Source organism: Xiphophorus hellerii, chromosome 11 (assembly GCF_003331165.1).
Source record: "Xiphophorus hellerii strain 12219 chromosome 11, Xiphophorus_hellerii-4.1, whole genome shotgun sequence".
NCBI lineage: Eukaryota > Metazoa > Chordata > Actinopteri > Cyprinodontiformes > Poeciliidae > Xiphophorus > Xiphophorus hellerii.
In genome coordinates, this window is record NC_045682.1 from 13723199 (window position 1) to 13749590 (window position 26392).

The following is a 26392-nucleotide window of genomic DNA, read 5'->3' on the forward strand; positions in this document are numbered from 1 at the left end:
TGAAGAACCAATCAGCGGCAACCAGCTTGTGGTAAATTCTGTGTGCTGTAAGTTTAAGCCATGCAAGCTGTTCGGGTCTTTTTTTATTATTGCAAAACCTATAGAAGTAATAATATATATATATTTTTTTCAAACTCACTCATTGGTTTTGGGCTACTTTCTGTAAAGAACATAATTCAACACATATAACGCCCGGAGCTGATACAACTTTGTGTATTTTCATGCTTCTTTCTCGGCTTGTTGTTTGTGTGTGTGCGTGTGTGGGTGTGGGTGTGTGTGTGTGTGCGTGTGTGGGTGTGCGTGGGTGGGTGTGTGTGTGTGTGTGTGTGTGTGTGTAGGTAAATGGAGGGAAGAGGTTGTTATACAGTGTGTGTCTTTTTCTTACTGCCGGAGGCATGTCTGCAAACTGTAGAAGGGTGGCACACTAAGATTGCAATTTCATCTAAAAGCCCTGCAGTCTTAGATTACAATGAACAGTGGGCTGAAACTTGAATGACAAAAATGTTTATCAACCCAAACAAAACACGTGGACATGTTTAGCATGCAAAAACTATGCAGTAGATTTGTCTGTTACAGTGGCAGGGCACAGACTCATTTTTCTAGTTACGTGATTAGCCTGTTTAGCTTAGCATAGCCTAACTACAACTCTATTTTTAGCACCGTTATGCTAACTCTATTCAATTTATCAACTTTATGGGTAAAATTTGTAGTAAAGGCTCAATTAAATATAAAAATAAATTATTATAAAGCCTTGCAGGTACATTTAAAGACAAGGTGCACAGCAGCTGTTCTGACTGATGAAAATGTTTTGCTCTAAAGCATTTTATTTTAAGTGCAACACGCATTTAACATTTTTATTGGTAAAAAAAAAAAATGAAACAGAGCTCAAATAAAAGTAAAGTCAAACGGCAACTTCATCTTTTCTTTCTATAGAGAGGAGGACATATTTGTCACCATGCATTTAACAGTCCTCACCGAGGAAAATATATTTTTCTGGTTTCTGAGAGTTATTGGCTCAGACCAAAACTCAGAAGTTTTTTTTTACAAGTGTTTTTCTATGTCATGATGTCCGCACATAAAGAGACATGGTTAACACGTCAACAGACGTAGGTGTTAACCTTCAGAGCCATGGAAAAGCAGACCATTGTCTTCTGTGCCTTTATGATATACACATTTGTTTACGCACTGAGCCACGCCTGGGGCATTCAAAGGTTCAAAAGGCCTTCACCTTTTCACGCCCCCATCAACATATTATTCCTCCTACGTTCTGAGGATTTATGTGGTGGAATGAATATGCACTAAATGAAAGACCTTATGTCGCACATGTTTTTCTGCTGCTTTCATCTGTTATGTACGTGTACAAATGTATCATTTTCATGTCGTTACATTTATCTGAACTCTTTTCTTAACTTTTTCTTAGCTGGCGTTTAACCACAAAACCAAAGAAGGTTTTGCTCTTCACACTTTGTGAGTGAAGAAGAATCTTGAGTTTAACTTGGTAGTAAGGAAAGCTGTAAATAAGTCTGCTTATCCGCCTGTGGATGAAAACCACACCTCTCAGTCTGGCCTTTGTCAAATCAAACCAAGTCAAATGAATGTTTTGACCTTCTCAGCTCCCGTCACTGTAGGGTTCTGTTGTTTGTCTTACTGCAATGTGGAGAGTCTCTGCTGGTCCCACTTCATAATCTTATCGATGGTCTTTGGACAATCGAGGTCATCAGGGATCAGAATGCAACAGGATTTGACACAAGAACCACAACAAGTCCTCAGCAACATCTAATACTTAACAGAGAGAAGACAACATAAAGATAAAGACATGGAACATGGTGATGTGTGTGACTGGCTATTTCTGCTGCCTAAATTTAGTGTCAATATGAGCCATGACAGTGTGATGCCGACTGGGTCGCTCTTTCTAAGTACCTACCTGTGCTAATCCACTTAAGCTCGTGATGCTTCTCTAAATCCATCCAATCTGTTGAGTCCCTCATTTAACAACCTCACTCAATGAATCTGGGTCAATAGATGTGACTGCTGCTGTGTGTGATGAACAAAACCAGCAGAATTTTCCATCTTTAAAGAGCTGTTTTAACGAGAGCAATTGAAGATTTTATCAACGTTCCCAGATGGCAGCTTGGAGCCACAAGGAGGTTTGAGGATTTTGCAGGGAAAATGGAGCATCAAGACCACACGAAAAGCAGCTGGAGAGAATATTCGTGCAGTCAAACCCAGGCAGAGTTTGGTGCGACAGCGAACTGGCCTGCGATCAGTGGCGAGGTAAAAAGCAGCAATGCACAGCTGGACGAACAGGCGCATCTATACTGCAACTTCTGGACTGATTCTGAACCAGCAAGAGTCAAGAACTGGACCAGCAGATCATTTGCCATGGATGCTAGATTAAGACTTGATAGTCTGAAGTCTGGGTGTAATTCACCGCAACCCTGGGGTAACTCGGACAACTCTTTATACTACTATGACAGTGAAAAAGACCTCTGGAATGGTGGAGACGTAGAGGAAGAGCAGTCTGCTTTGGACGTGGTGGAGATCCTTGATATAGAGGAAAGCATAGGAGATGAAGAGAGCTGGTAGGTTCTGCTAGGATTGAGTTTCCTTGAGCAGACCTTGTGGTTATTTATGTATTTACACCAATCTTGTCTAAATTATAAACTTTAGAAGGCATGGTTAAAATGTTTGGTTTAACACTTCAGTGAAATTTGCAAAAGTTTCTTACATTTTGTCAAGTTACAACCACAAACATTCATTTACTTGTTTTAGACTCTTTTGGATTTTGTGCTAGACTAGATGTGGGAGAAAACAAACACTCTGCATCACCCTGAACACCCTGAGCAGAAAATGTCCGAGGCATATAAATAGATCACGTTGTCTTTCTCACAGGTTATATGAGCCTCCGAATAGGCCGTCGTTCGAAGAGAGGGAGTCTGCTCTCAGGTGGTGTCGACACGTTCTGGATAACCCCAGCCCCGAGATGGAGGCTGCCCGTCGTGGGCTGATGAACAAGCTGGATCCAAGTTAGAAATCAGCCTCACATACTTAGGATCTTACAAATGTTCATCTGTTTAAAAGAAATGTGGTATGGTCATTGGTTTGCTTTATTTCTAGCATCGCCAGGATCAAGATATTACTTCTGCAGACATGCAGCAGTTTCCACTCATTCCCAGAGTGTCTCCTTGGGTTTCGCTCAGGACAAAACATCAGTCAACACATCACTCAATGACCCTGACAGCTTAGGTAAAATCTGCAGTTAAGCGCCGGCATATTCTCTTTAGACAATTTGCAGAAACGCAAAATTTTTTTACTCAGAGAAGCACTAAGCAATATGTCAAAAGGTGAAGTTTAGGATACAGTGTGGGTGGGACTGCAACATGTTTCTTCCACAGCTATGGTGGTTCTACAGAAAATAGTCCAAAGGTGGTCTAGTTTTGCAAAAGAACTATGAACTATGATAATAATAAGATCGAGAACATCAATCACATTGGTATGACAGGTCACTGATCTACAGAAGCACATAGTTGGGTATTATTTTCAAGATGAACACTAGTTAGGAGAACACATCAGAATTCTTTAAGAGTTCTTATTACACTCTAAATAAATATGCAGAAAACCCTGCAGAATGATAAAGCAAACAAAAAAGACAAGCTCTGTCCTGACAGAGGAAAGGCAAAAAGGAAGTAGACAGAAAACAAGGAAGTCGACCTACGCAAACTTCCAGTATGTCAAACATTTACTATGATATTGTGGAAATGGCGCAGTGGACTTTCATAAAAACTCCTCAACATGTTGTGTTAGCGGAATGTGAAGCATAACAAGGCAGAGATACCGTGCATTTCAAAAGGTCAGACTTACCGCAGAGAGATGATGCAACATACGAGTCAGTGGTTTTGAAGCTTTTTATGAAGATGTCACGTAAAAAGTTACAAAATACATGTCTATTTAACAGTAAGAACTCTAAATAACTTTTTTGAAATGAATACGTTTCCTACGGCCTAGATCTGACACTGTAGCACAGTTATCACCAAAAGGTTTCCATTTCTTACTTTGCATAGATCATGCTAAGGTGACCCACCCTGATGACTTCATAACCACAGGCTACAGACTACAGGATATAACAGATGTCCACATAATGGCCAGAATACAGGAAGACAGTGAGTATAAAGAACACAAGGGACCTGGTGGCATGTATTTCAATTATCTTTCAGCTGGTAATCCATGATTTTTCTAGATTATTTTACCTTATGCGCCTAAACAAGGTCAGACTATAAGACTTGTTGCTCTCACTTTTCAGGTTTAAGACAGGACTATATTTCCATGCCTGCTGCAGCTGCCTTGAGGAGAAACTCAGACCTGTTTTCCTCATTTTTAAATACCGAGGCTGACCATGCTGGTGACTCCAGTTCCAGAAATAAAAACACTGCTCCAGACTCTGCCTGCAGGCCCGGTCTGACAGCTGCAGGCTCTTCCAGCTGCAAGTTACCAACGCCAACGGCTAAGCAGGGCGGCCAAAGCCCAAAACTGACCAAACTTCACCAGCAAGTAACCCAGTTCAAGCTGCTGAGGCTTGCCCAGAATAAAGGTACACACACCGACACAATCACAACTAAATTGTACCACAATGCACAACTCATGCTGTTGGCTATGGAGAGATTTATTACAGATTTTAAACCATGTTTTCATATTGATCTGCAGAACTTTCTATTTTAGTTATGGTTAGGATTTTCTACTGCTTATTCTAGGGGTGAAAAGTGGTAGTAAATCTGATCCTTTCCTGTCTGCAGCATCGCCAGGCAGGATGAGGTCACCTCTGCAGACAAGCCTGCGCTCTCTCCAGGCTGTCAGGAACAGCAGAAGCTTAGAGGTTGATGTCAGCCAACCTGCTGGCCACAGCAACCACCATCCCCCAGGTTTCTATCGTTCTACACTGTCAACAAACTGCAGAAATAAGTTTGATCTTTTTCACGTCTCTTATTACATCTAACCACTTAACCCTGCGTCGCAGTTGTTCCATCTTCCACAACAGCGTCAAGCCGTGCCGCGTATCTGAACTCCAGCGACGTCTCCAGCTTGATGAGAGAATCCCCAGACAGAATAACGGCGGTGAAAAGACCGCAGAGGTCCCAGTCCCTCAGTCCCAGCAGGATTGCTCACCCTTCCAAGGGATACCTGTCTGTTCGTGGGCGAGTTTTTGCCTCGCCAGACAGGGTGTCCACTGCGGCCTGGGGCAGGCATGCCTCATCCATTCAAAGGTGAAAAATTTCACTGGGAAATCCCCATTAGACAAACTAATGAGGAAGAACACTAAAAGTGGCTTAAAAATTTATTTGTACTGTTTAAAACTTTATCACATTTGTCACACCGCAACTTCAAACCTCAATGTGTTTTATGTGACTAACACAAGGTAGTGCATAGCTGGGAAGTAGAAAGCAAGTGATGGTTTTTAAAAATAAAAATCTGTAAAGTGTGGTGTGCTTTTTTTATCCCAACTGTTTACAGGACAGCTATTGATCCAATATCCTAAACTTTCACCCTCTCACAGAGGTTTGTTGATTCTCCAAGACATGGCCAACAGCCTAAGCTGAACAGAGAGTATTAATCAGAGAAGCAGCCAGGATGCTCATGGTAACCCATCAGTTTTTGTACATCAGTGTGCGGGGTAGATCTATGGAATAGATTAAATTATGAACTCGAGCAAAGTACAAATATAAACCAACGTAAAAAATTGGAAAATATGGCAGGAAATCACAAGATCTTTTATTGTCTACCTGTGATAAAAGAATCCAGATAGACGATCTTCTCAAACAAATTGTGTACAATTGCATAAAAGTTGGCATGATTGTCTTATTTTTTAGTTTTTGTCTGTTCTGTCCAAATAATCTGTTAACAGGACAACCATAGGGTGTAAGCTCTGCAACTTAGGATAGGAAAGGTATTGCTGAAGAAAACTCAGACAAAGGCAACATTTGTTTGCCACAATGACATGGTGTATGTTGCTCAAGGTGAAATCATCATGTGGTTTCTTTAGATGAAGTTTCTGATTGGTCAAACTCTGAACGTAACATTAAAGAACATAAAACGCTTATTTGATAAACTTTGCTCATATGCTGAACCTGATAAGACACATAGACCTGACAAGCTATAATCTGCAACACGAGTGATTAAAATACACTGTACAGAAATCTATTTGTGTAGATTGAAGGTTGGTATGAAAGTGGAAGTGCGGTGACACTTCTCTTCAGGGCGGCTGACAACGGAACGGTCTGCTGTGAGAGGAATGATTGCAACAGGAAGTGTGCAATTTACCATCATCATGCCAAAGAAGAAGTCATACAAGTAAATAATGTGTGAAAGGAAGTGTCAGCAGCTGGAAACAGAGGCCAAGAGCAAGTTAGCATTTAAAGAAGATGTCCTTCAGATTTAGTCTACATGCTGCAGGTCAGAGGGAGAGGGATCTTTTTTTCTTTTTCATTGAAGCTTGTTGACTCACTTTTATTCATAAATAACATTTCTACCAGTCAGTTCCTTTAACTTCTATTTCAGTGGAGACAAATAGTAAGGATCACATTTGGCTTGTTCTTGAAGCGCCACCTGCTGTTCAAGACCTGAATTGGAGAATCTATGGTTTTCTACAAATGATCTCCAAACGACACACTTACTTCAGCTGGACAAAACATCCTTTAAGTAAATTTAAAAAGAACTGAAAGGAATTCTTTAGAGTTCCCAGAAAAACAAACAAAAAAAAAATTGTAGTTTTAGTTTGTTTTCATATAGTTCCAACCTTTTTCGTTGTTTTAAAGTAATCGAATACCTGGGACTTATCTGAGAAACTGGCTGTAGGTGAGAACATTTCATCAAATATTTCATCAAACAAACTTGCAACTAATGGGGAACTGAAGTTTTATTTTTGACAGCATTTATAGTTATTATAGACAGCATTTTTATAGTTCTTCAGTATTATTTTACTTTGATGGTAGCCTAGAAACAGCCAACAATTGTTGCATACTTAACTGACTTAAAACGGTAAAAAAAAAACAAGCGAGCTCACACCTCCATGTTGGAATCCACCATGATGGATATTATTCAGTTTACATAAAAAGGAACAAGCTATAATTTACAATGCTCTGCTCTCGAAGTTTCCACAGTAGCGGCGATCACCATTTACAAAATGTTTCTACATACAGTATTTACCTGAGAAATCTGATTTCTCTGTTTTGAAATTGGAATTCCAACAATGTTGAAGTTGATAAAGTCCAGTCAGGAAAATGAAATTCGACTAATTATCAGAGTCCATGTCACTGTCTCCTCCGATGGATCGGAACTCCTCGCTGTCTTCGTCTTCGCTGAGCTGGGCTTGGGACAGGACAGCTGGGCCTCTTCTCCGCGCTTCATCTTCCTCGTCTTCCTCCTCCTCCTCGCTGATGCCGTACTCTTCGCCGTTTCCCATGCTGGACGGCTGCATTTGACTGCGACTCTCCGTCTCCTCGTAGCTGCCGTAGCTGAGAGAAACGAAAGGGAGAGCAAAACGCAAACATTTAAAAATGACTTTCTTTTGTATGAAGCTTTCAAAAGTGAGAAATGTGAGAAAAGACATCTATTTATTGTTTTACCTGATGTTGCTGTCTTCCATGTGTTCATTACCAACCCCTTCATACGACATCATGCTCTCATCCTGCTCCATGCCCATGCGGGCCGTATCCTGAGCTCTCCGCGGAGGCGCGGGTCGGATATCCACCTCCCTCTCAGAGTCGCTGCCGCTTTCTGATAGCTGAATGCCTGCATGGAAAAGTAACACATCAACACACAAGCAGATAAACGCAACACATAAACACACAAGTAGGGAAACGCAACACACCAACACACAGGCAGATAAACGTAACACATAAACACACAGGCAGGGAAACTTTAAGGTCACAAATGAAATCCTAAATTTAAGATGCAACTGTAGAAAGGCAAAGAATATAAGCTGTGGGAAGAGTTAAAACACAGCGCCTTGCAAAAGTATTCCAATGCTAAGAAAAAGGACAATTACAAAAATATATTTATATCTCAAAAGTGTGGAGTGCGTTGGATACTCCTTAATAAAATCCAGTCCAGTTCAAGTACTTTTGACAGAGTTTCTGATGAACTCACCAGAGAACGGGTTGTCCCCTTCTTCGTCGCTGGCGTCATCCTCTCCATCAGACATGAGCAGATCCTGGTACAGCACACTGGACTGAGCCGGGTGGTTCGACCGCCCGTGTCCTCGCTCGTCGTCGTCGTGCAGCCGCCTGCGAGGCGGCAGCAACATCTCTTCATCGTCTTCGTCCTCCAGATCTCCATCGGCGTCCTCTGCCTGGAAAGCAGACAAAGAAATGAAAGTGTAAAATATAAAATTAAGATTTCATGAATAACAACACAACTAACGATTATATTAGCAACTGATTACGTTATTGATTATCCTGACAGCTGGACTAAAAACAAATTGCCGCATTCTGACGTTTTTTTTATTTAAGATTTTTTTATATACAATATTAGAAATACATTGAAAGATGTATTTCTTTGGTTCTTTTTTAATAAGAAAAACATCTTATTTTCTAGAAAATAACATAAGATGATTGATGATTTGTAGCAGAGGGTGCGTCTGGAGCTAAAAAACATTTCAGCCCTTTCTGCTTGACTTAACATCAATACAGTGTAGGAGCTGATCTGTGTTTATTTTTTGGATTATTAATTAGATAGCAAAAGGTTCTTAAAAAGATTGACCTATTTTTATATTTTTGCAGAATTTGAAACAACTGAAGCTAAATCTATGCCACTTGAGAAGTTTTTGGTAGAACATATTTACAGACAGATTTTTTAAAATCTTTCATGCAGAATATATATATATATATATATATATATATATATATATAAAAAAAAATTCCCTTCTCACCCACCGCGGGTGGTTCTTATCCTCTGAGCTCGGGTCCTCTACCAGAGGCCTGGGAGCTTGAGGGTTCTGCGCAGTATCTTGGCTGTGCCAAGGATTGCACATTTCTGGACTGAGATGTCTGATGTTGTTCCTGGGATCTGTTGTAGCCATTGGTCCAGTTTGGGGGTGACTGCCCCGAGGGCCCCGATGACCACAGGCACCACTGTGGTCTTCACCTTCCAGGCCCTCTCCAGTTCCTCCCTGAGGCCCTGGTATTTCTCTAGTTTCTCGTGCTCCTTTTTCCTGATGTTGTAGTCGCTTGGTATTGCTACATCTATCACAACGGCTTTCCTCTGTTGTTTATCCACTACGACAATGTCTGGTTGGTTCGCCATTACCATTTTGTCTGTCTGGATCTGGAAGTCCCACAGGATCTTAGCTCTGGTGTTCTCCGCCACCTTTGGGGGTGTTTCCCACTTTGATCTCGGGGTTTCCAGTCCATATTCTGCACAGATGTTTCTGTACACTATGCCTGTAACTTGGTTATGTCGTTCCATGTACGCTTTCCCTGCCAGTATCTTGCACCCTGCTGTTATGTGCTGGACTGTCTCAGGGGCCTCCTTGCACAACCTACACCTTGGGTCTTGTCTGGTGTGGTATATCTGGGCCTCTATTGCTCTGGTGTTTAGGGCCTGTTCCTGGGCGGCCAGGATGAGGGCCTCTGTGCTGTCCTTGAGTCCAGCTTTTTCCAGCCATGGGTAGGATTTACTGATATCAGCCACTTGGGTTATTTGCTGGTGGTACATCCCATGTAGGGGCTTGTCCTGCCATGATGGTATCTCTGGCACCTCAACCTCCGTTCCCTGTTGTCTGAGATATTCACTGAGCACATTGTCTGTTGGGGCTTTGTCCCTGATGTATTTATGGATCTTAGTTGTTTCGTCCTGGACTGTGGTTCTCACACTCACTAGTCCTCTGCCTCCTTCCTTGCGGCTCGTGTACAGTCTCAGGGTGCTGGATTTGGGATGGAATCCTCCATGCATTGTTAGTAGTTTTCTAGTCTTAATATCAGTGGCTTTTATCTCCTCCTTTGGCCAGCTAATTATTCCAGCAGGGTATCTGATTACTGGCAGGGCATAGCTGTTTATTGCTCGGATTTTGTTCTTGCCATTGAGCTGGCTTCTCAGGACTTGCCTTATTCGTTGGAGGTATTTAGCTGTGGCTCCTTTCCTTGTGACCTCATCGAGGTTGCCATTTGCTTGTGGTATACCTAGGTACTTGTAACTGTATTGTTCCTTCTGGGAGTGAGACCCCTTCTGTGCGGATGACCTTCCCCCTCTTTGTGATCAGCCGACCACACTTCTCTAGTCCGAATGACATCCCAATGTCCGTGCTGTAGATCCTGGTGGTGTGGATCAGTGAGTCGATGTCTCGCTCACTCTTGGCATACAGCTTGATGTCATCCATGTAGAGAAGGTGGCTGATGTTGGCCCCATTTTTGAGTCGGTATCCGTAGCCAGTCTTGTTGATAATTTGGCTGAGGGGGTTCAGGCCTATGCAGAACAGTAGCGGGGACAGAGCATCTCCTTGGTATATGCCACATTTGATGGACACTTGTGCAAGTGGTTTGCAGTTGGCTTCAAGGGTGGTTTTCCACAGCTTCATCGAGTTTGCAATGAAGGCTCTCAGAGTCCTGTTGATGTTATACATCCTAATCCACCTTCTGGATTAGGATTGTCCGCCCTTCAGTTAACCATTCAGGGTGAGTCCCACTTTGTAGCAGCTGGTTCATTTGGTCTGCCAGTCGCTCATGGAGGGCAGTGAGTTTCTTTAGCCAGTAGGCATGGATCATGTCAGGCCCTGGTGCTGTCCAGTTTTTCATACCTGAGACTCTTTCTTGGACATCTGTCACAGTGATGGTTACCAAGGCTTGCTCAGGGAGGAGGTTATTATGGTCCATAATGGATGGAATCCTCCATGCATTGTTAGTAGTTTTCTAGTCTTAATATCAGTGGCTTTTATCTCCTCCTTTGGCCAGCTAATTATTCCAGCAGGGTATCTGATTACTGGCAGGGCATAGCTGTTTATTGCTCGGATTTTGTTCTTGCCATTGAGCTGGCTTCTCAGGACTTGCCTTATTCGTTGGAGGTATTTAGCTGTGGCTCCTTTCCTTGTGACCTCATCGAGGTTGCCATTTGCTTGTGGTATACCTAGGTACTTGTAACTGTATTGTTCCTTCTGGGAGTGAGACCCCTTCTGTGCGGATGACCTTCCCCCTCTTTGTGATCAGCCGACCACACTTCTCTAGTCCGAATGACATCCCAATGTCCGTGCTGTAGATCCTGGTGGTGTGGATCAGTGAGTCGATGTCTCGCTCACTCTTGGCATACAGCTTGATGTCATCCATGTAGAGAAGGTGGCTGATGTTGGCCCCATTTTTGAGTCGGTATCCGTAGCCAGTCTTGTTGATAATTTGGCTGAGGGGGTTCAGGCCTATGCAGAACAGTAGCGGGGACAGAGCATCTCCTTGGTATATGCCACATTTGATGGACACTTGTGCAAGTGGTTTGCAGTTGGCTTCAAGGGTGGTTTTCCACAGCTTCATCGAGTTTGCAATGAAGGCTCTCAGAGTCCTGTTGATGTTATACATCCTAATCCACCTTCTGGATTAGGATTGTCCGCCCTTCAGTTAACCATTCAGGGTGAGTCCCACTTTGTAGCAGCTGGTTCATTTGGTCTGCCAGTCGCTCATGGAGGGCAGTGAGTTTCTTTAGCCAGTAGGCATGGATCATGTCAGGCCCTGGTGCTGTCCAGTTTTTCATACCTGAGACTCTTTCTTGGACATCTGTCACAGTGATGGTTACCAAGGCTTGCTCAGGGAGGAGGTTATTATGGTCCTCTCGTAGAGAGATCAACCACTGTGCATTGCTGTTGTGGGACGCCTCCCTTTCCCATATGCCTTTCCAGTATTGTTCAGTCTCCAGCCTTGGTGGGTCTACTCTGTTGTTATTACCCTGCCATTGAGAGTACACCTTAGCTGGTTGAGTGGAGAAGAGCCGGTTAATCCTTCTGGATTCATTCTCCCTTGTGTATCTCTTTAGGCGGCTGGCCAAGGCTTGGAGCCTCTGTTTGGCAGTTTCGAGTGCTTCAGGTATGGGCATCTGCCTGTACTTTCTGGGTACTGGTCTTTTCATTGTACCCTTGTGGAGCTCTGACAGTTGGCTCACTTCCCTCCTTGATACCTTGATTTTAGCCTCTAACCGTCTTTTCCATGGTGGGTATTGGGTCTCATGGCTGCTCTTATAGCCAAGTGTCTCAAGGATCACTGATGCTGAGTTGTAGATCAGCTCATTGGTTTCTGTTATGGTGTTGGTAGGGATTGTTCTCAATGCTGCATTCACATTCTCAATGATCTCTGATGGTACTTCACTCACCCGTTGTAATTGGCGTCATTCGGGTCATGATTTTCTCTCTCAGGTCAGCAGCCGTCTCGTTCAGCTCTGATTCGCTCAATGGGGCCGTGTATCCCCTGACTGGGTGGGGACTTGTAGTTAAGTCCCCACAGTTCATAGCGTTCGTAGCATTTGTGTTGTATCTCGTCAATCTCAAGTTGTGATAGCAGTTGCCGTTTGCGGATGTTGGAACACTGAGCTACTAGTTGTTTAGCGCTTAGTGTTGACTGGGGATGTCGAAGTAACCATTCCTTCACCAGTCTTTGCATGTAACCTCTCTGATTAGGGTTACTTGAGTAGTAGCATTCCAACAGATCCACATTTTCATCTCTCGCCCATTTCCGTCTTGTTCCAGTAGCCCATTTGTCATCAAGGTGCTCTGGTCCCCCAACACCTGACGCAGACCTTGACGTCTGAGCCGGCATGTTATGCATTTTTGTGTCTCTCATGGTATGAGGTAGGCAGTAGCTTGAAGGGTCTTGCCTAAGGACCCAGACTGGATTCGAACCCTGCCCTCTCGGGTGATATACTGATGCCTTATCTATTGAGCTATCCAGCCAGCTATATATATATATATATATATATATATATATATATATATATATATATATATATATATATATATATATATATATATATATATATATATATATATATATATATATAGTACATTTTAGGCTTTTTTACACCTTTGAGTATGTTGTCCTTTCAGTAATTTGCCTTTTTTTTTTAGTCTGTATACTCCACTTAAAATTAATCAACTACTAAATAAGTTTTGTTTCAACAAGATTAATCCCCATCTTTTCATTTTCACATATAAGTAATTGATGTTTCTTACAGGAGCAGGAGTCTTGGGTTTCCCATCATCTTCCTCCTCAAAGCCCTCGATGTCCACATCTGAGTCCTCCTCTCCTGGTCTCCTCATGTGCCGTCCCTGAGAGCCAGAATGACACAAAAATAATCACAAACAGACCAGCTTTGCTGAAATGAAAGCATATTATATTAAAAAAGGCTTTGTACTGGACAACTTTTTTGGCAAGCAGGTAAAATAAATTGCCCGATGCTCTGAGGAAAGTCTGAGGAGAGGTGGCATGTGTCTCCCTCCATACCTGCCCCCCTCTCTTCTCTGGAGCAACCAACAGAGGTCCCTCAGAGAAAAGGCTGCTGGGCTCTCTGGGTAGACTCCCTGAAGCCACGCTGTCAAACAGATCAGCAGGCTGGCCAACACCACACACAGTGGCATACACAAACAAAGAGAAAGGAAATGAAGGCAGGAGTGAAGCACAGGAAACACGTTGGAAAGTGGGGGAGGGGAAAAAAAAAAGAAGGAGACACTGTGGTGAAGAAACCAAATACAACGTCACAGTCTGGAGGGGAGCGCTAGTAGAGCAAAGAAGTCAGAAAAAAAGGGCAGGAATAACAGTGAACGATGTAGCAAGGAATCTACTACATGTACAACTATGTACGATTCTATCCTCTATGCCGGCAACCTAACCGGGCTGCGGACGCGCTTACCTGCGGCGTGTACGGCCCGGGTGTCATTGGGTCCAGGCTCTCCAAGTCTGCTGCGTCCAGAGCTGCCTCCTTGGCTGTAGAGATGTCCTTCTCCAGCTGGGTCAGGTGCTCATCGTACTGAAAAGACATGAAACGTTATTTCAGTAAAACTTCCACCCTCTAGTGTCAACCATTTCGAGAAAACAAAAATGTCAAGAGTTAAAATCAAATTTCAACTTCCTCTAAAGTGATACTTGTGTGACAAGAAAAACAAAAACGGGATTCAATCACATTGTACGTGACAAAAATTATTCCTTTTACTTAACAAAAAACAGAAAATACGGAAGAGAACTGGTGGATGGTGATGTAAGACATGTTTCAACGGATAAATAAATGCACAGAAAAGACTTAAACACTAACATAGGGAATAAAGTTTGGGGATCCGATATGTTTTTATTAAAATTCAGACTTTTCCAGACTCTATGGGAATCCTTACTGTTGTAAAGCTAATCCTCACTTCATTCACAATTCAACACAAAACCTGCAACTCTTGTGTTTGATCTTAAAAAGATCCCTAAAAGATATCACCACTGGTTTATACACAGAGATAATATGTATAACAAATAAAACATACCTCTGCTAAGGTTCCTTTGCACACATTTACAATCTCCAGGGCGGTCTTGGTGTACGGACTGTCTGGACCTGTTCAAAAGGCACATTCTGTTACATGTTGTTCTACACAAAGTCAAAAAAACCAAGAAAAAAAACAAACAAACAAGCACCATTGTATTTGATGCTGTTGGCGTGGATGAGACTGACATCTGAAAGGAATATTTCCCGATTCTGGTATTTATGCTTGGAGATGTTCTGCAGAGCGAAAAAAAAAAAAAGACAGTAGGATTTTAGTAGTCTCAGCCTGATTTCTTTATAATGTTGACACTTTTTAAAATTACAGCCTTTTTGTTAGTGTCTCACCTTCCGGATAGTCTCCAGATCCATAGGATTTACAATAACCTTATAATAATCCGGCACAAACTTTTTATTGACAGGATGGTGAAACGGCCACGACTGTTGAAGGAAACAGTGAGAGAGCAGGGAACAAGTGAGAATCAATTCTATCACGGATCAAGCACTCTGTATATTGTTTCTAGTAAGAAAGAGCAGAGCAGACTCACATCAGGAACCACCATCATTTTCTGAGTCACAATGTTGTCCAGGATGAAGGAAAACGCCACCTGGTCGTCATCATCCAGAAGGGGGTTGATCGCTTTCTCCAGCCTCACCAGCCGATCCTCTTTCTGCCGTCACAGGCAGAAATGTGATGGTTATGGCTGAAACTAATGATATTATAAAGATATTCTGGTTCTAACTCACCTCTTTCAGCTTAGCATCACACAGGTCAAGCATGGACTGCGCCACTTGTGTAATGGGATGTTTCGCTCCTGGTGGGGAAAAAAAAAAACACAGATCAATCTCAGAACACTGACGGGGAAAATTCGAAGGCATGTGAAGAGAGTTTTGAATCCAAAGTCACCGTTGTATGTGGCGCTGTTTTTGACGATGAGCTCCACGGCCTCCCGGAACTCCTCCCTCGACGGGTACATCCGCTTCCGCACGTTCTCCCTCAGCGTCTGCAGGTCCATGGGCCGATTGATTATCTTGTAGTAATCCTTGACGACCTTGGCGTTGACCGGTGTGTGGAAAGGGTACGTCTAGATTTAGGGAGAGGAATGGTTTTGATGAGCCTGGGCAGGGAGAAACCCAAACTAGAGCATGTTTCTGAGATCTTACGTTGGGGTGATCCCGCATATCGTTGATGATTCCCTCCAGCACCGATGACAGGGTGACCATGGGGTCGGTGCGTCTGCGGTGGATTGCCTTGTGTGGTTTCTGTTAAAAGAAAAGAAGAAAAACAGAGTCAGAAAAACACGTCAGAGCATCTGATTACAAGGAAACTTTTAACAATATCCACAGAGGCCAGAGGGTTTTGTCTGGCTCATAACAAGAAATCAAAACTTGTACAAACTTAGCCAGCCAGGACAGGCAAATTGAAGGCAGCTAGTTAAAAATTTGTTTCAAAGGAAAATGATACGTACTAAACACAGTGTCTTATTCTTTAACCAAAAAGCAAAAGTTTTTTGCTTTTATTTTAACCTCATAGTATACTGTGCACGTTCACAAATATCCCGCAATTACTTCAAAAGCAAACGTCAGTATATTTATCCTCGCGAAATAAACAACGCATGAACCATATATCATGTTTTGTCGAATGAGTAGAATGAAAATATTTCATTGAGAAATTGATAAACTCCAAAAATACAGGATATGTTTTAACAGGACATTCCTTTTTAAAAATGGCTTATTTTTACAAAAATATTACTTCTTTTGATTGTTTAATCAAAATATCGTATTTACATTATTCTTGAGCAGGTACAAAACTTTGGAATAAATATTTTTTTAAGTTAAAACAAAAAACAATAAAAAGAACTGTAGCTAAAGGGAACTTTAAACTTGACAACTTCAACTCGGTGTGCAAAACGTTTTAACTCCACTGCTTTGGGGCCATTTTTGACCAAAACCTTTCTTTTAACTCGTCTACAGAATCATGGTCAAAAGTTTACAGTGACAGTTTTTCATAAACTTTACAATTTCGGTTTTTATAGAGCCTCTGTTGGCCTGAAGAGTGGTTAAATTGCAATAAGTAGCAAAGTTAATAAAAATTAGTTTAATCACATTTCGCACTGTGTTTCACTTGCATATTTTGTGGTCTTTTAACCCTTTTACCTATTTGTGTATCACTTTCCTCTCTGCATGTTAACCTTTAAATTATTCAGTTTTAATTTATTGATTTGATTCTTTTATAACAATGGGTTAGTTTTGGTCAGTCCTAGGTGTGGACTGAATGTTTGATAATGGTGCTCACATTGAGGTAATCACAATGGACCGCGCTGCCAACGCGTCTCTTCTTCTTTGGTGGTAGTTGCTGCTTTGGAAACTTGAGCACCAAAGACTTTCTGCGCACCTCATCGGCACTGTTAAAGAAGCAGCAGCAGCTCACATGTATCAAAGAGGATAAAACATAATATATAAAGCATATACATTATGAGAATAGATTAGAAATGAAATAAACAACGATCTGGTACCTTTCAATGAGCTGCTTGCCCAGTACAATCTTAGTGCCCTCCACCTTGATGAGTTCCTCGTTGTCGTTGTGGATCACAGTCTTTTCCAGCTCCTCCTCCTGCTCTTCCGTCATGGCGACCGGGTTGGAGGGTGGGGCGTTGGTTTGGTAGTACAGCGGGCAGAATTTGTTGGTTCTCATGTGTCCAATGGCTCCACATGCGCCGCACTTCAGCTAGAAAAAAACCCAGAAGCAAACATTAAGGAACACGATAATAATCTACGTGATCAGTATATGCTACAAATTTAAACTATTTAAACTCCAAGTGAGCTTGTAAAAGGGAAAGAAAATGTCTATAAAACTGAGTCAGCAAGCTTACTTTTACCTTGAGGTCTGGTCTCTCCTTGACCTTCTTGGACTTCTTCTCCGGAGGTCCTTTGATCTTGTCTTTCTCTTGGTTTCTCTTCAGCCTCCTGAGCTGCTCTTGAATACGCCGGCGCTCCTTCCTCATCTCCTCTCTGTGCTGCTCATCGAAGAGGGCAAACTTTCGTCTGAAACAACACACCCGCAAAACAAAGACAGAATGAAGGTGTGAGGGATCCATCTCCTCCTAAACGGACCTAAAACTCTGGGATCGAAAGCCAAAACTCACATGAACTCATCGTCCTTGGTGGTTCTGATCCGGGTGTAGGCGTCGATGACGGATGCTTTACGAACCGTCTCGCAGCGCACGTATTCTTTGCCGTCCTCGTCCCTGAAGGTGCGATAGATCTTGAGTCGTCGCCCCGTAGCCGACGAGTTCAGGCTGGTGACGGAGGACGTGTCGTCATCTTTGTGGGAGCTGGTGGACAAGGCACTGGCTATAAAGGGAAGGATGGTCACATGAGAAGGTAGAGACACACGTTTCAGCAGGTAGAACGTGTTCTTGTACAGCTGAAACGCTCGTTTGCTTACACAAGCCTTTGCGGCGCTCTTTGCGTCCCTTGTTGTCACGATCGCTCTCCTCGCCCATCAGCATCCTCTGCAGTTCCTTCCTCTCCTGCTCCTCCCTCTCGCGGGAAAGCTGTGAGCTGGTCTTCTTATTCTGCAGCATGTTCTCAATGTTCTTACCCATCTCCTCAAAGTCGCTATCTTCAGCTGAACTGCTGTCTGTGTCTGTGGACAACACCTCTGTGGACTCCAACACTCTGCCATCGAGGGGTGAAAATAATAATAATAATAAAAAGAAAACTAAAAACTTCCACAGGGTGACTTCAGGGTAATAAATATGATGCTACGAAATAAGCCCCACTTGTTCTGCAAGTCAAAGATCCTCTGACACTCCTCCTTGTAGCGCTCCTGGTGTTCGGCGACAGAGAAGCGAGAGCCTCGAGCGAACTTGCTCATCGGGCCTTCGCCTGAACGTGCCTGCTCCGTGGACATGGTCCTCACCACGTCAATAACCTCCCAACGGGAAAGCTTCTTGATCTGACACAAGAGCAACAAAAAGGACTGCTGAAAAATGGAGCAAAAATGCCATTCCCAGAGAAAACAGCTTGGTGGCAGCATCATGATGAATAGTTGTATAAAGCTGAATATGGCATTCAGCAGTTCCATTTCTGTATGAGTAACTGTATGTTTTGAGTAAATACCTGCCAACAAACCAGACATAATTTGGTTTTTACCTCTTCCTCTGGCACACCAAATTTGCGAAGGAGCTGCTTGGCGTTCTTCAGAGAGAGCCTCCTCAGGTCAGCGTCCGTCCCGGTCACCGTCTTTTTCACAGGCTGTGGCTCTTTGTCATCCTGATGAAAAACAAAGACAAATATATGAAAAAAAGGCAGAAAACCTGGAAAAAATGATACCAGGATGACAGGAATCTACTTCAGAAAACTGACTTTTTGTTGAGTGGGCTTGTTTGGCACTTTCACATATGAGAAACCTTCTCCACAGCCAGTGGGATCTGCCACTCCCGTGACCTCCAACAGACACTTCCCCTTCATGGCGGAGATGAAGGCTCTGGTTGTGTTCCACGGTGCCGTCCGGACCTGCGGTCCATGACACAGAGTTAGTGCGAAAATGACGCTTTGCTTCCTCTCGTCTCAAACATTGTTCACGTCATCAAGCACCTCGTCATCGATCTTCATTTGAAAATCCTCTTCGTTCTCCTCTTCTGGAGCAAAGAAAGACTTCTCACCATACCCAGCATCCTGCAATGGATGGAAAACACAAAGTTAAACGCAATATAACATTTACCTTTGTTCGGTTTTATTTTTTTCCCCCCAAGATGAGATAACCATTATTACCTTAAGCCTCTGCTCTGCAACTAGCATGCTGTAGTAAGCGCAGCACTGCTCTGGAGAAACCATGGCTCTGATTTCTTCTTCTGTGGGCAACCTGAAGTCAGGCTTCAGCACCCACCAGTTTGAGTCCATTCCTGACACGAAGACAAGACACTTGGAGTTTTCCTGTACTGGTAATGTTCCCCTGATCTCAGGACACAGTGTTATAGGCAAAGACAAATCTCACAATCTTTTCACTAGCTTTCCAACTAAATTCCAGACTTTTCTCCACTTCTAGGCCTTCTAGAGCTCTCAGTCCATTATCTCGGTCAATTTTTAAAGTATAAATGACGGTACGCTATGAATATACGACAGATATCTCCAGATATCAAGATTTTGGAAAAAAAAAAGCAAAAAAAACACACAACACAACTAGAAAGAGATGGAAAGACAGCCAAATGAACAGCTAAGTAAAAAAAATCCCTGTCTCTTGCTACCATTTTGATCAACACTAGAAGCCATGTGTGAATGTCTAAAGCTTTTCCTCCCAAATTCAGTCCGTGTGTGGGTGGGGGTGCGCGCGTGTGTGTGTGTGTTACCTGTACGCTTGAAGTCAGCGCAGAGCTTGAGCCGCTTCCTGATGCTGCTCTCTGAGTGTGAGGGAAAAGCTTTCTTTATATCCTCCATGCGGATTCTCCGAGGACGGTCTTTGCTCTTCCAGAATAAGCGGTAAATGAACACCTGCAGGGAACGCAGATGACCTTTAGCAACATAAAGAGGTGAGGTCAATGCGCCGCGACGAGATGAATGCACCAACCTGCAGGAAGTCTCTGATGTGAGTATTGGCACGTTTGGAATTTGGACCAGGAACCTCAAACAACGGGCACTCCTGACCGACGACAAAAATGTCCACGAGCTCCCTGATGTAGTAGCCGTGTCGAGTTCGTATGACGAGAAAATCCGTCTCTGGCATCTTGTGCAGGTAGATTGGAGCACGGAAGAGGTTGTTTTCAAACGCCTTTAGGAAAACGAGAAAATCACCGTGTGTCAGTAGGTCAGAGAGATTTTATCTAATTGTTTATACATAATCAAAGACGTGGGGATGCAGACCTGAAGAAGCTGACCAGGATGAAGAGAACCAAGGAAAGGGGAGGTATGGCAATAAACTGTTTCTCCATATTTACAGTCAGGCGCTCCTGGATCCTTTCCGGGTTTCTGCAGGACACAGGAATGTTGCATTTACAAACACATTTATACAATGACCAAGTACGAACGGACGTAAAGTCACAGCTGAAAACAAAGAAACTACTCACCCTTTTGTAGTAGTTTTTGATCTTGCTCGCCATGCCAACCTGCATGATGAGAGGCGCGTATTCCTCGCTGTACTCCGCCAGGATTAGATCCCCGTCTTTACCGGTCAAGTCCTGCGGCGTTCGCATGAAGAACATGTCTCCACCGCCTGCTGCCTGCCGCTCCTGCTCTCGCATCTATTCCCCAATGCACAGTATATGCATTGTGTTATTAAAAAGAAAAACAGTGAGGGGGAGCTGCTGAATTGTATTTCTCTCTGGTTTGTGTTTTCATTCATTCCTGTTCCATCTGTGTTCACTAATCTGCTGAATGATCCCAGAGACCTGCCGACTCACAGAGCTGTAATAATAAATTAGCTTCATGTAAGACAAAAGGATAAATTCGCGTTTGTCTTAAGCGGGGCTTTCTTTACCTTGGCTTTCTTCTTGATGTGTTTAAGCAGCGGCTGAACAGCGTGCGGACCCGGCTGCGCTAAAGCTCCAAAAGAGTATTTCTTCAGGGTCGGTCGATGGAACTGCCGAAGCTTCATTGGACCCATGTGAGTGGGGAAGAAGGGCTGCCTCAGCTCAAGTGCTGGAATAGAGTGCTGTGCAGGACAGAGAAAGAACTCATAAAAAAAAGAAACAAACAAAGAAAGATTTGGCAACATATGGTATAAACCCATTTGATCCGTCTGGTCTCTGTTAGCTACCTGAATGATGTTGCCACCAAACGTTCCTCTCAGGCCTTGCTGTTTGGGATAGTAGAACTCATCGTTGGAGAGGTTCCAGGGATCTTTAACTTCAGGTTGGGACATGTTCTGTGATTAAAAAGAATCTTAAAAAATGTCATGTTACAACTACAAACATTCTTTTTTTTTCTTAACAAAACTTTAACAAAAGTCTGAACAGAAAAAAAAGAAGAACACAACATGCATATAGCTCAGGTGAATGCCATGTCCTGTTGGTCCTGCTAATAGCAGCCGCATCCACTGATGATCTTCAGTGATCCATAAAGAAGGCTAAGTTGTGTGTTTATATCTTAATGATAATAATAAGATATAAAAAATAGCATTTTGCATATAAGCCAAAGAGTTTTTTTAATTTATTATTATTTTAATTTTTATCATTGAACACCTTCTCCTACATGACACGTAAAAACAACAAACATGACTTCTTCTTGCTATTCCTCCACAGAGATCAGATTTATTTAGTGCTGACTGAGCCAGGGATCTCTGTAGCTCCTTCAGAGTTTCATCATTTTCTTTCAACTTGAATTAAATTACGCACAGCTTGTCTATTCACTGAATAGGCAACTTCTGGGGGCAATTAATTACACTGGAATTTACTCAGCAATGTTAGCGTAAAAAGGAGATAAATGGAAATAAACTCAACACTTTTCAGATGTTTATAAAAGATATTGAAAACCATGTACTTGTTCCATTCTGGTTCATAAAAGTCCCCAAAACTATAAGGAAGTTTGATGTGACGTCACATGAAGTGTGAAAAAACTTATTCGGTATAAATATGTCATCTTCCACAAGCAGGTCCAAGTTAACACAGCATAGAAAAAAAGCCAGCTAATGCTCACTTATCGGGTTAACTACTGTTTTGCCTTAAATCCAACACTGATAACCATGAATATGTATAGTCCCATCTGTTCTGAAAATATGTTGTGTGGCAAATAAAGTCATTGAAGGTTGTAGAATTTCTGTCTGCTTTGATGGACTGATATACCTGTTGTGGCTCGTCTTTAATCACGCCGGTCTTCCCCAACAGAATCCGACTCTTCTTGATTGCCGTCTCCTTCTTATTCTCCTTTGACGGCGAATGAGACGTTGCCTCCTCCTTTTCATCGGGAATTTCTAGAAGACACAGGAGCTCAGTAAATATCCAGCTGAAGTTAAACATGTTTCACAGAAGTTGAGATTGGTGAGGTTACGGTTTCTAATTCACCCAGTATTATATTCTCATCATTGGGATCCAGTGTAAGGACCGGCGGCATGAGAAAGTGATCCATCTCCTGGTCGTCCCAGATGATGTTGTCTTCCCAGCGGCCGTACACCAACTCCTCATTGTCAATGGGGAAAATGGAAAACCACGAACAGTCTTCTTCTAGAGAGGCTGCAAAGAAACAAAAATAAACAATAAACATTAAAGTGGAAACTATTTGACAAAATAACTGTGCAGAGAAAACTAAAAGAACACCTTGATTGTCGTGGCTGCTTTTTTCCCGCTTCGAGCCAGAGATCGAGGAAGCTTTTGGAATAGGCAGAGGTATCGGTGGGACCAGCTGGGAATTGCTTCGGGTCAGACCTGAAAGATCATAAAGTTTATGCTTTTATTTCCTTTTCATGGAACCTGGTGTTGAGAGATTTGCAGCAAAAAAGCGACTTTTTTGTAACATTACGAGGTTTATTTGTGCATATTATCCAGGCGTCTACTCTCACCCTGCTGGGCATTATAAGCGTTAGCATTTCGGGTCATGCTGGAGGGGAGCCATCCTGCCAAGCTGGCTCTCTGAGTCTTGGTTCCCTTGTGTTTTACATCTTCTCCGTTCCAGATGATGTCGTCCTCCCACTGGAGCTGAGTGACCATTAGGAACAGTTCGTTCTCCAGAATTCGCCTCACTTTATCTCCATCGCCACCATCGTCATCTACATCCATGTTGTCGTCTTCCTTCTGAACCTGAAGAAATATAAAATGGAGAGTCACCACTAGTCGAATAAATGTAATCCTCGTCTGTGGAAACAAACCTCTTCAGGAGGTTCTATTACTTCTTTGGGCAGATCTTGCTCTTCAGCCTCATTGGGCTGATCTTCTTTGAGTTTGAACCCGTAGTTGAAGTTGCTTCCGTCCTCAGGTACTCCCAGCATGTCGTACCAGAGCTGGGCCGGACCGTATCTCCATTCTGCTACTCTAGGTCGAGACTCTGTCTCTTTGTCCGCGTCCCCGGATGTCTGCGAGAACTTTGATTCCACTGGAGCCATCATGGTTATCTAACAACGGGTAGAAAACATGTGAAAAACATGTTTTAAACTAGAAAGAAGTGACAAATCACAGTGAAATGGATCTTTCTTTATTTTTCAATGAGTGTGCATCTATCTGCTGGATCTGACTTAATGTGGCAAATCAAAAACAACTGATCCAATTGGAATTTAAAACAAGTTAAGAATAATTCTTAGACAGTTTAATTCAGATTTTTATCCTTTAAGATACAAAATAACTCTGGAAACATAAAGAAAAATTTTTTTCAATCCTTAAAATAACTTCAAAACTCATAAAAGCATTCAAAAACTAAGAATAAACTACAAGACCTTTTAAATCGAAAGCCTTACCTCATCGTCAGAGAGACACTGTTCTGGGGGTGGAGGGAGTGCGTACTCATAAATCCATCCAGACTTTTTCTCCTGACTTGGTTCTGAGGCGTCTTCCTCTGGCGGAGGAGTCCCCGGCTGAGGGTCTCTGTGTTTCCGCTTCTTCTTCCTCCGGGCGCTCCTCCAAACTGAAGGCATGTTCTTACCAGGACCGAACAGCCGTAAAAACCTAAGAACCTGACAAAATTTTTTAAAAAAACAACCTCTTAGACTACGTGTTTCATTTCAATTTAGTTAAAAAATGAGTCTCAAACAGCATCAGATTTATTTTATGTTTGAAAAACTGATTTACCTTGCCGGGCTTAAACTCTGGAAAGAGCTGTGTGACACTTGGTAACGCCTTGGCAGCATCCTTCTGCATGATGCCCGCAAGAGGAAGGGTGAGACTGTCCGGAGGCCCTAGAACTCCTGAACCCTGGCAGGGCCGCTCCGTCTCCGACTCAGAGTCTGAAGAGCTGCTGAAATCCACCTTATCGGCAGTGGAGGACGGTGCAATAATGGAGGGCAAGATGATGCCATCGCCCTCTTCCCCAACTGCCAATACAGAGAAAAATTAAAGTTGGAGTAAAGTAGTAATCCAACTTTAATACAAGCACAAGTTGTTGTTGTTGTTTTTTTGGGTTTTTTTTTACAGACAGCCCTTAAAAATATATTTTATAATTTCTTTTTACCATTTGTACCGGCGGGCGATTCTTCTTTCTTAGCTGGAGTAGGAAGACTAGGCGGTGGTGGAGGAGGCATAAGCTTTGAGTCAATATCCTCACAGTCGGCATCATAATCATCCTCATCATCTAGAACGAAGGAGTTTAAAGATGTGGTTACACACCAAAAAATAGAGAGTAAAAGATAAGGTTAAGAAAACAAACAATAAGGGTATTGTGCCGCCGCAACAACTAACAAAGTAAAATCGCTTTTCATATTTTAACCTTGGTCTATTATAAGGAAATTTGGTTTTTGATGCCAATAAATGACATGTCAGAGCAGAATGTCTGTTGAAACACAATCCTAAATCAAGATTTAGGATTAACTTATAACATATTTTACAAGTTAAATACTGCAGAATAGGGTGTAACGTAAGAGATTTCATGAGGTGATATGAAATTACATTAAATTACATGGGATCTGAGCACAGCTGTGATTACTTATCTCCATAATTCCACAACAATCTGTGATGACAGAAAAAATAACAACCATTGAGCATAGCGTTGTGACACTGTTTGTTTACAGGTAGAAAATAGAAATAGAATCTAAGGGTACAAAAATGGAGCTGAAACTGATACAATGGAGGCTTAAGATAATCACCTGTTTTCCTGCTGGGCTGCAAAGACCCCATTGCCTGGTGGTACTTTTTAGTCTCATCCTCAGCAACCTCACTGATGTCAGAGTAGTCCACTGCATCGTCTGTGCTTTTCACCCAACCTGCAATAGGAGATACAAAAATATATGGTCAATATATCACATCTGGTTGCTGGTCATAGTCTTGCCAAGCGCTACCATCATTCATACTCACCCTCTGAATCCACGCTTACAGATTCTCTGTTTTCCTCCTTATTCTCGCTCTCATTGGCCGTGATCTCGGTGATGAGAGAGCCCAGACCCAACGTCCCCAAACCAGCAAGATGCTTCTTGGACTCCTGGAGCATGACAATAAGCAAATCAGAGACAAATATTCCCTAAAAACTGGTAAAATACTCACATACAGAGTATAATATTGTAACAAAAAGTCTTGAAAAGGCTCACATTGTCCAGAACACTGTCTCCCTCTAACTGGCCATCTTCATTGATGTTTCCAAACAGGAAGCCAGTGAGGGAAAAAGGTCGGTCCTGGTCTTCATCGCTGTCTGAATCAGACATCCTGCAATAAGAATAAATGACATTATAAACACGCTATTCATCCTCAAACTCTGTCAGGTACACAGCTAAACCGAAGGTACGTAAGCTATGCAACAATGACGATGTTTTACACGTTAGTGTTCAAGTTACAAGACCGGTACTGTATTTAGTGAAGGGAATTATGTTGTACTTACCTTCTCTGGTTCTTCTTGAGACTGTGTATGTTTTGTTTTGGTATTTTCACTGCATGCTAGCACAGGCAGCTAAGCGCTAAAAGGTTTAGCTAACGATGGTTAAACTCAAAAAGCTGCAATACGTAAGCTAAAATCTATGTTACTATGCATGTTTCCCTCCGTGCCTAGGTTAAATTGGCCAGGTTATGATAAATGATGTTAATGTATTTAACAAAACCGCGACACAACCCGATTAGATACGAAGCTTTGTTTTTATTTGTGCAACACAGTGAAGCTATCCGTAAACGAGCGGAAACCTCACCGCGACCCGGAAGAACAGCGTGACGCGTTTACGGGCTACTCGGAAATTTGTTGAAACTTCTGTTGAAATTTCTGTTGAAACACAAGGAGTAAAATACTGAAGTAAAGAATATGATCAATAACGTAAAAAAATAAAAATAAATAAAAATGTTTGATGGACTCGACCCATTTC

The 26392-nt window shown here is 42.5% G+C and overlaps 2 protein-coding genes across 5 annotated transcripts; one reads left to right on the forward strand and one right to left on the reverse strand.

Annotated features, from left to right (window-relative positions):
* The first annotated feature begins 294 nt into the window (after positions 1-294).
* LOC116728144 (SLAIN motif-containing protein-like) lies at positions 295-5475 on the forward strand. Its single transcript, XM_032575975.1, has 7 exons — positions 295-2582; positions 2893-3026; positions 3127-3246; positions 4062-4160; positions 4301-4588; positions 4791-4916; positions 5012-5475. Exons 1-7 carry the CDS (start codon positions 2170-2172, stop codon positions 5260-5262), a joined length of 1431 nt encoding a protein of 476 aa, XP_032431866.1. The 5' UTR covers positions 295-2169; the 3' UTR covers positions 5263-5475.
* A 268-nt stretch (positions 5476-5743) lies between these two features.
* taf1 (TAF1 RNA polymerase II, TATA box binding protein (TBP)-associated factor) lies at positions 5744-26237 on the reverse strand. Of its 4 annotated transcripts, none has more exons than XM_032575971.1 (41): positions 25921-26237; positions 25634-25748; positions 25404-25527; positions 25196-25312; positions 24565-24684; positions 24186-24427; positions 23855-24070; positions 23273-23515; positions 22967-23204; positions 22725-22832; positions 22473-22640; positions 22254-22381; positions 21230-21337; positions 20951-21124; positions 20541-20714; positions 20338-20442; positions 20045-20245; positions 19827-19968; positions 19252-19382; positions 19075-19155; positions 18844-18993; positions 18631-18750; positions 18258-18433; positions 17921-18153; positions 17619-17826; positions 17352-17517; positions 16989-17200; positions 16769-16877; positions 15637-15735; positions 15380-15557; positions 15220-15287; positions 15021-15143; positions 14821-14913; positions 14628-14712; positions 14480-14547; positions 13867-13983; positions 13461-13568; positions 13190-13285; positions 8140-8341; positions 7617-7782; positions 5744-7505 (listed from the first exon to the last, which is right to left on the reverse strand). In XM_032575971.1, the coding sequence occupies exons 2-41, from the start codon at positions 25745-25747 to the stop codon at positions 7283-7285; spliced, it is 5934 nt and encodes a 1977-aa protein (XP_032431862.1). In that variant the 5' UTR covers position 25748; positions 25921-26237; the 3' UTR covers positions 5744-7282. The 4 variants fall into 4 exon arrangements, with proteins under 4 accessions (XP_032431862.1, XP_032431861.1, XP_032431864.1 ...); XM_032575970.1 differs by having other exon boundaries at positions 17346-17517; XM_032575973.1 differs by lacking the exon at positions 13461-13568 and having other exon boundaries at positions 5837-7505.
* Between the last annotated feature and the right edge of the window lie 155 nt (positions 26238-26392).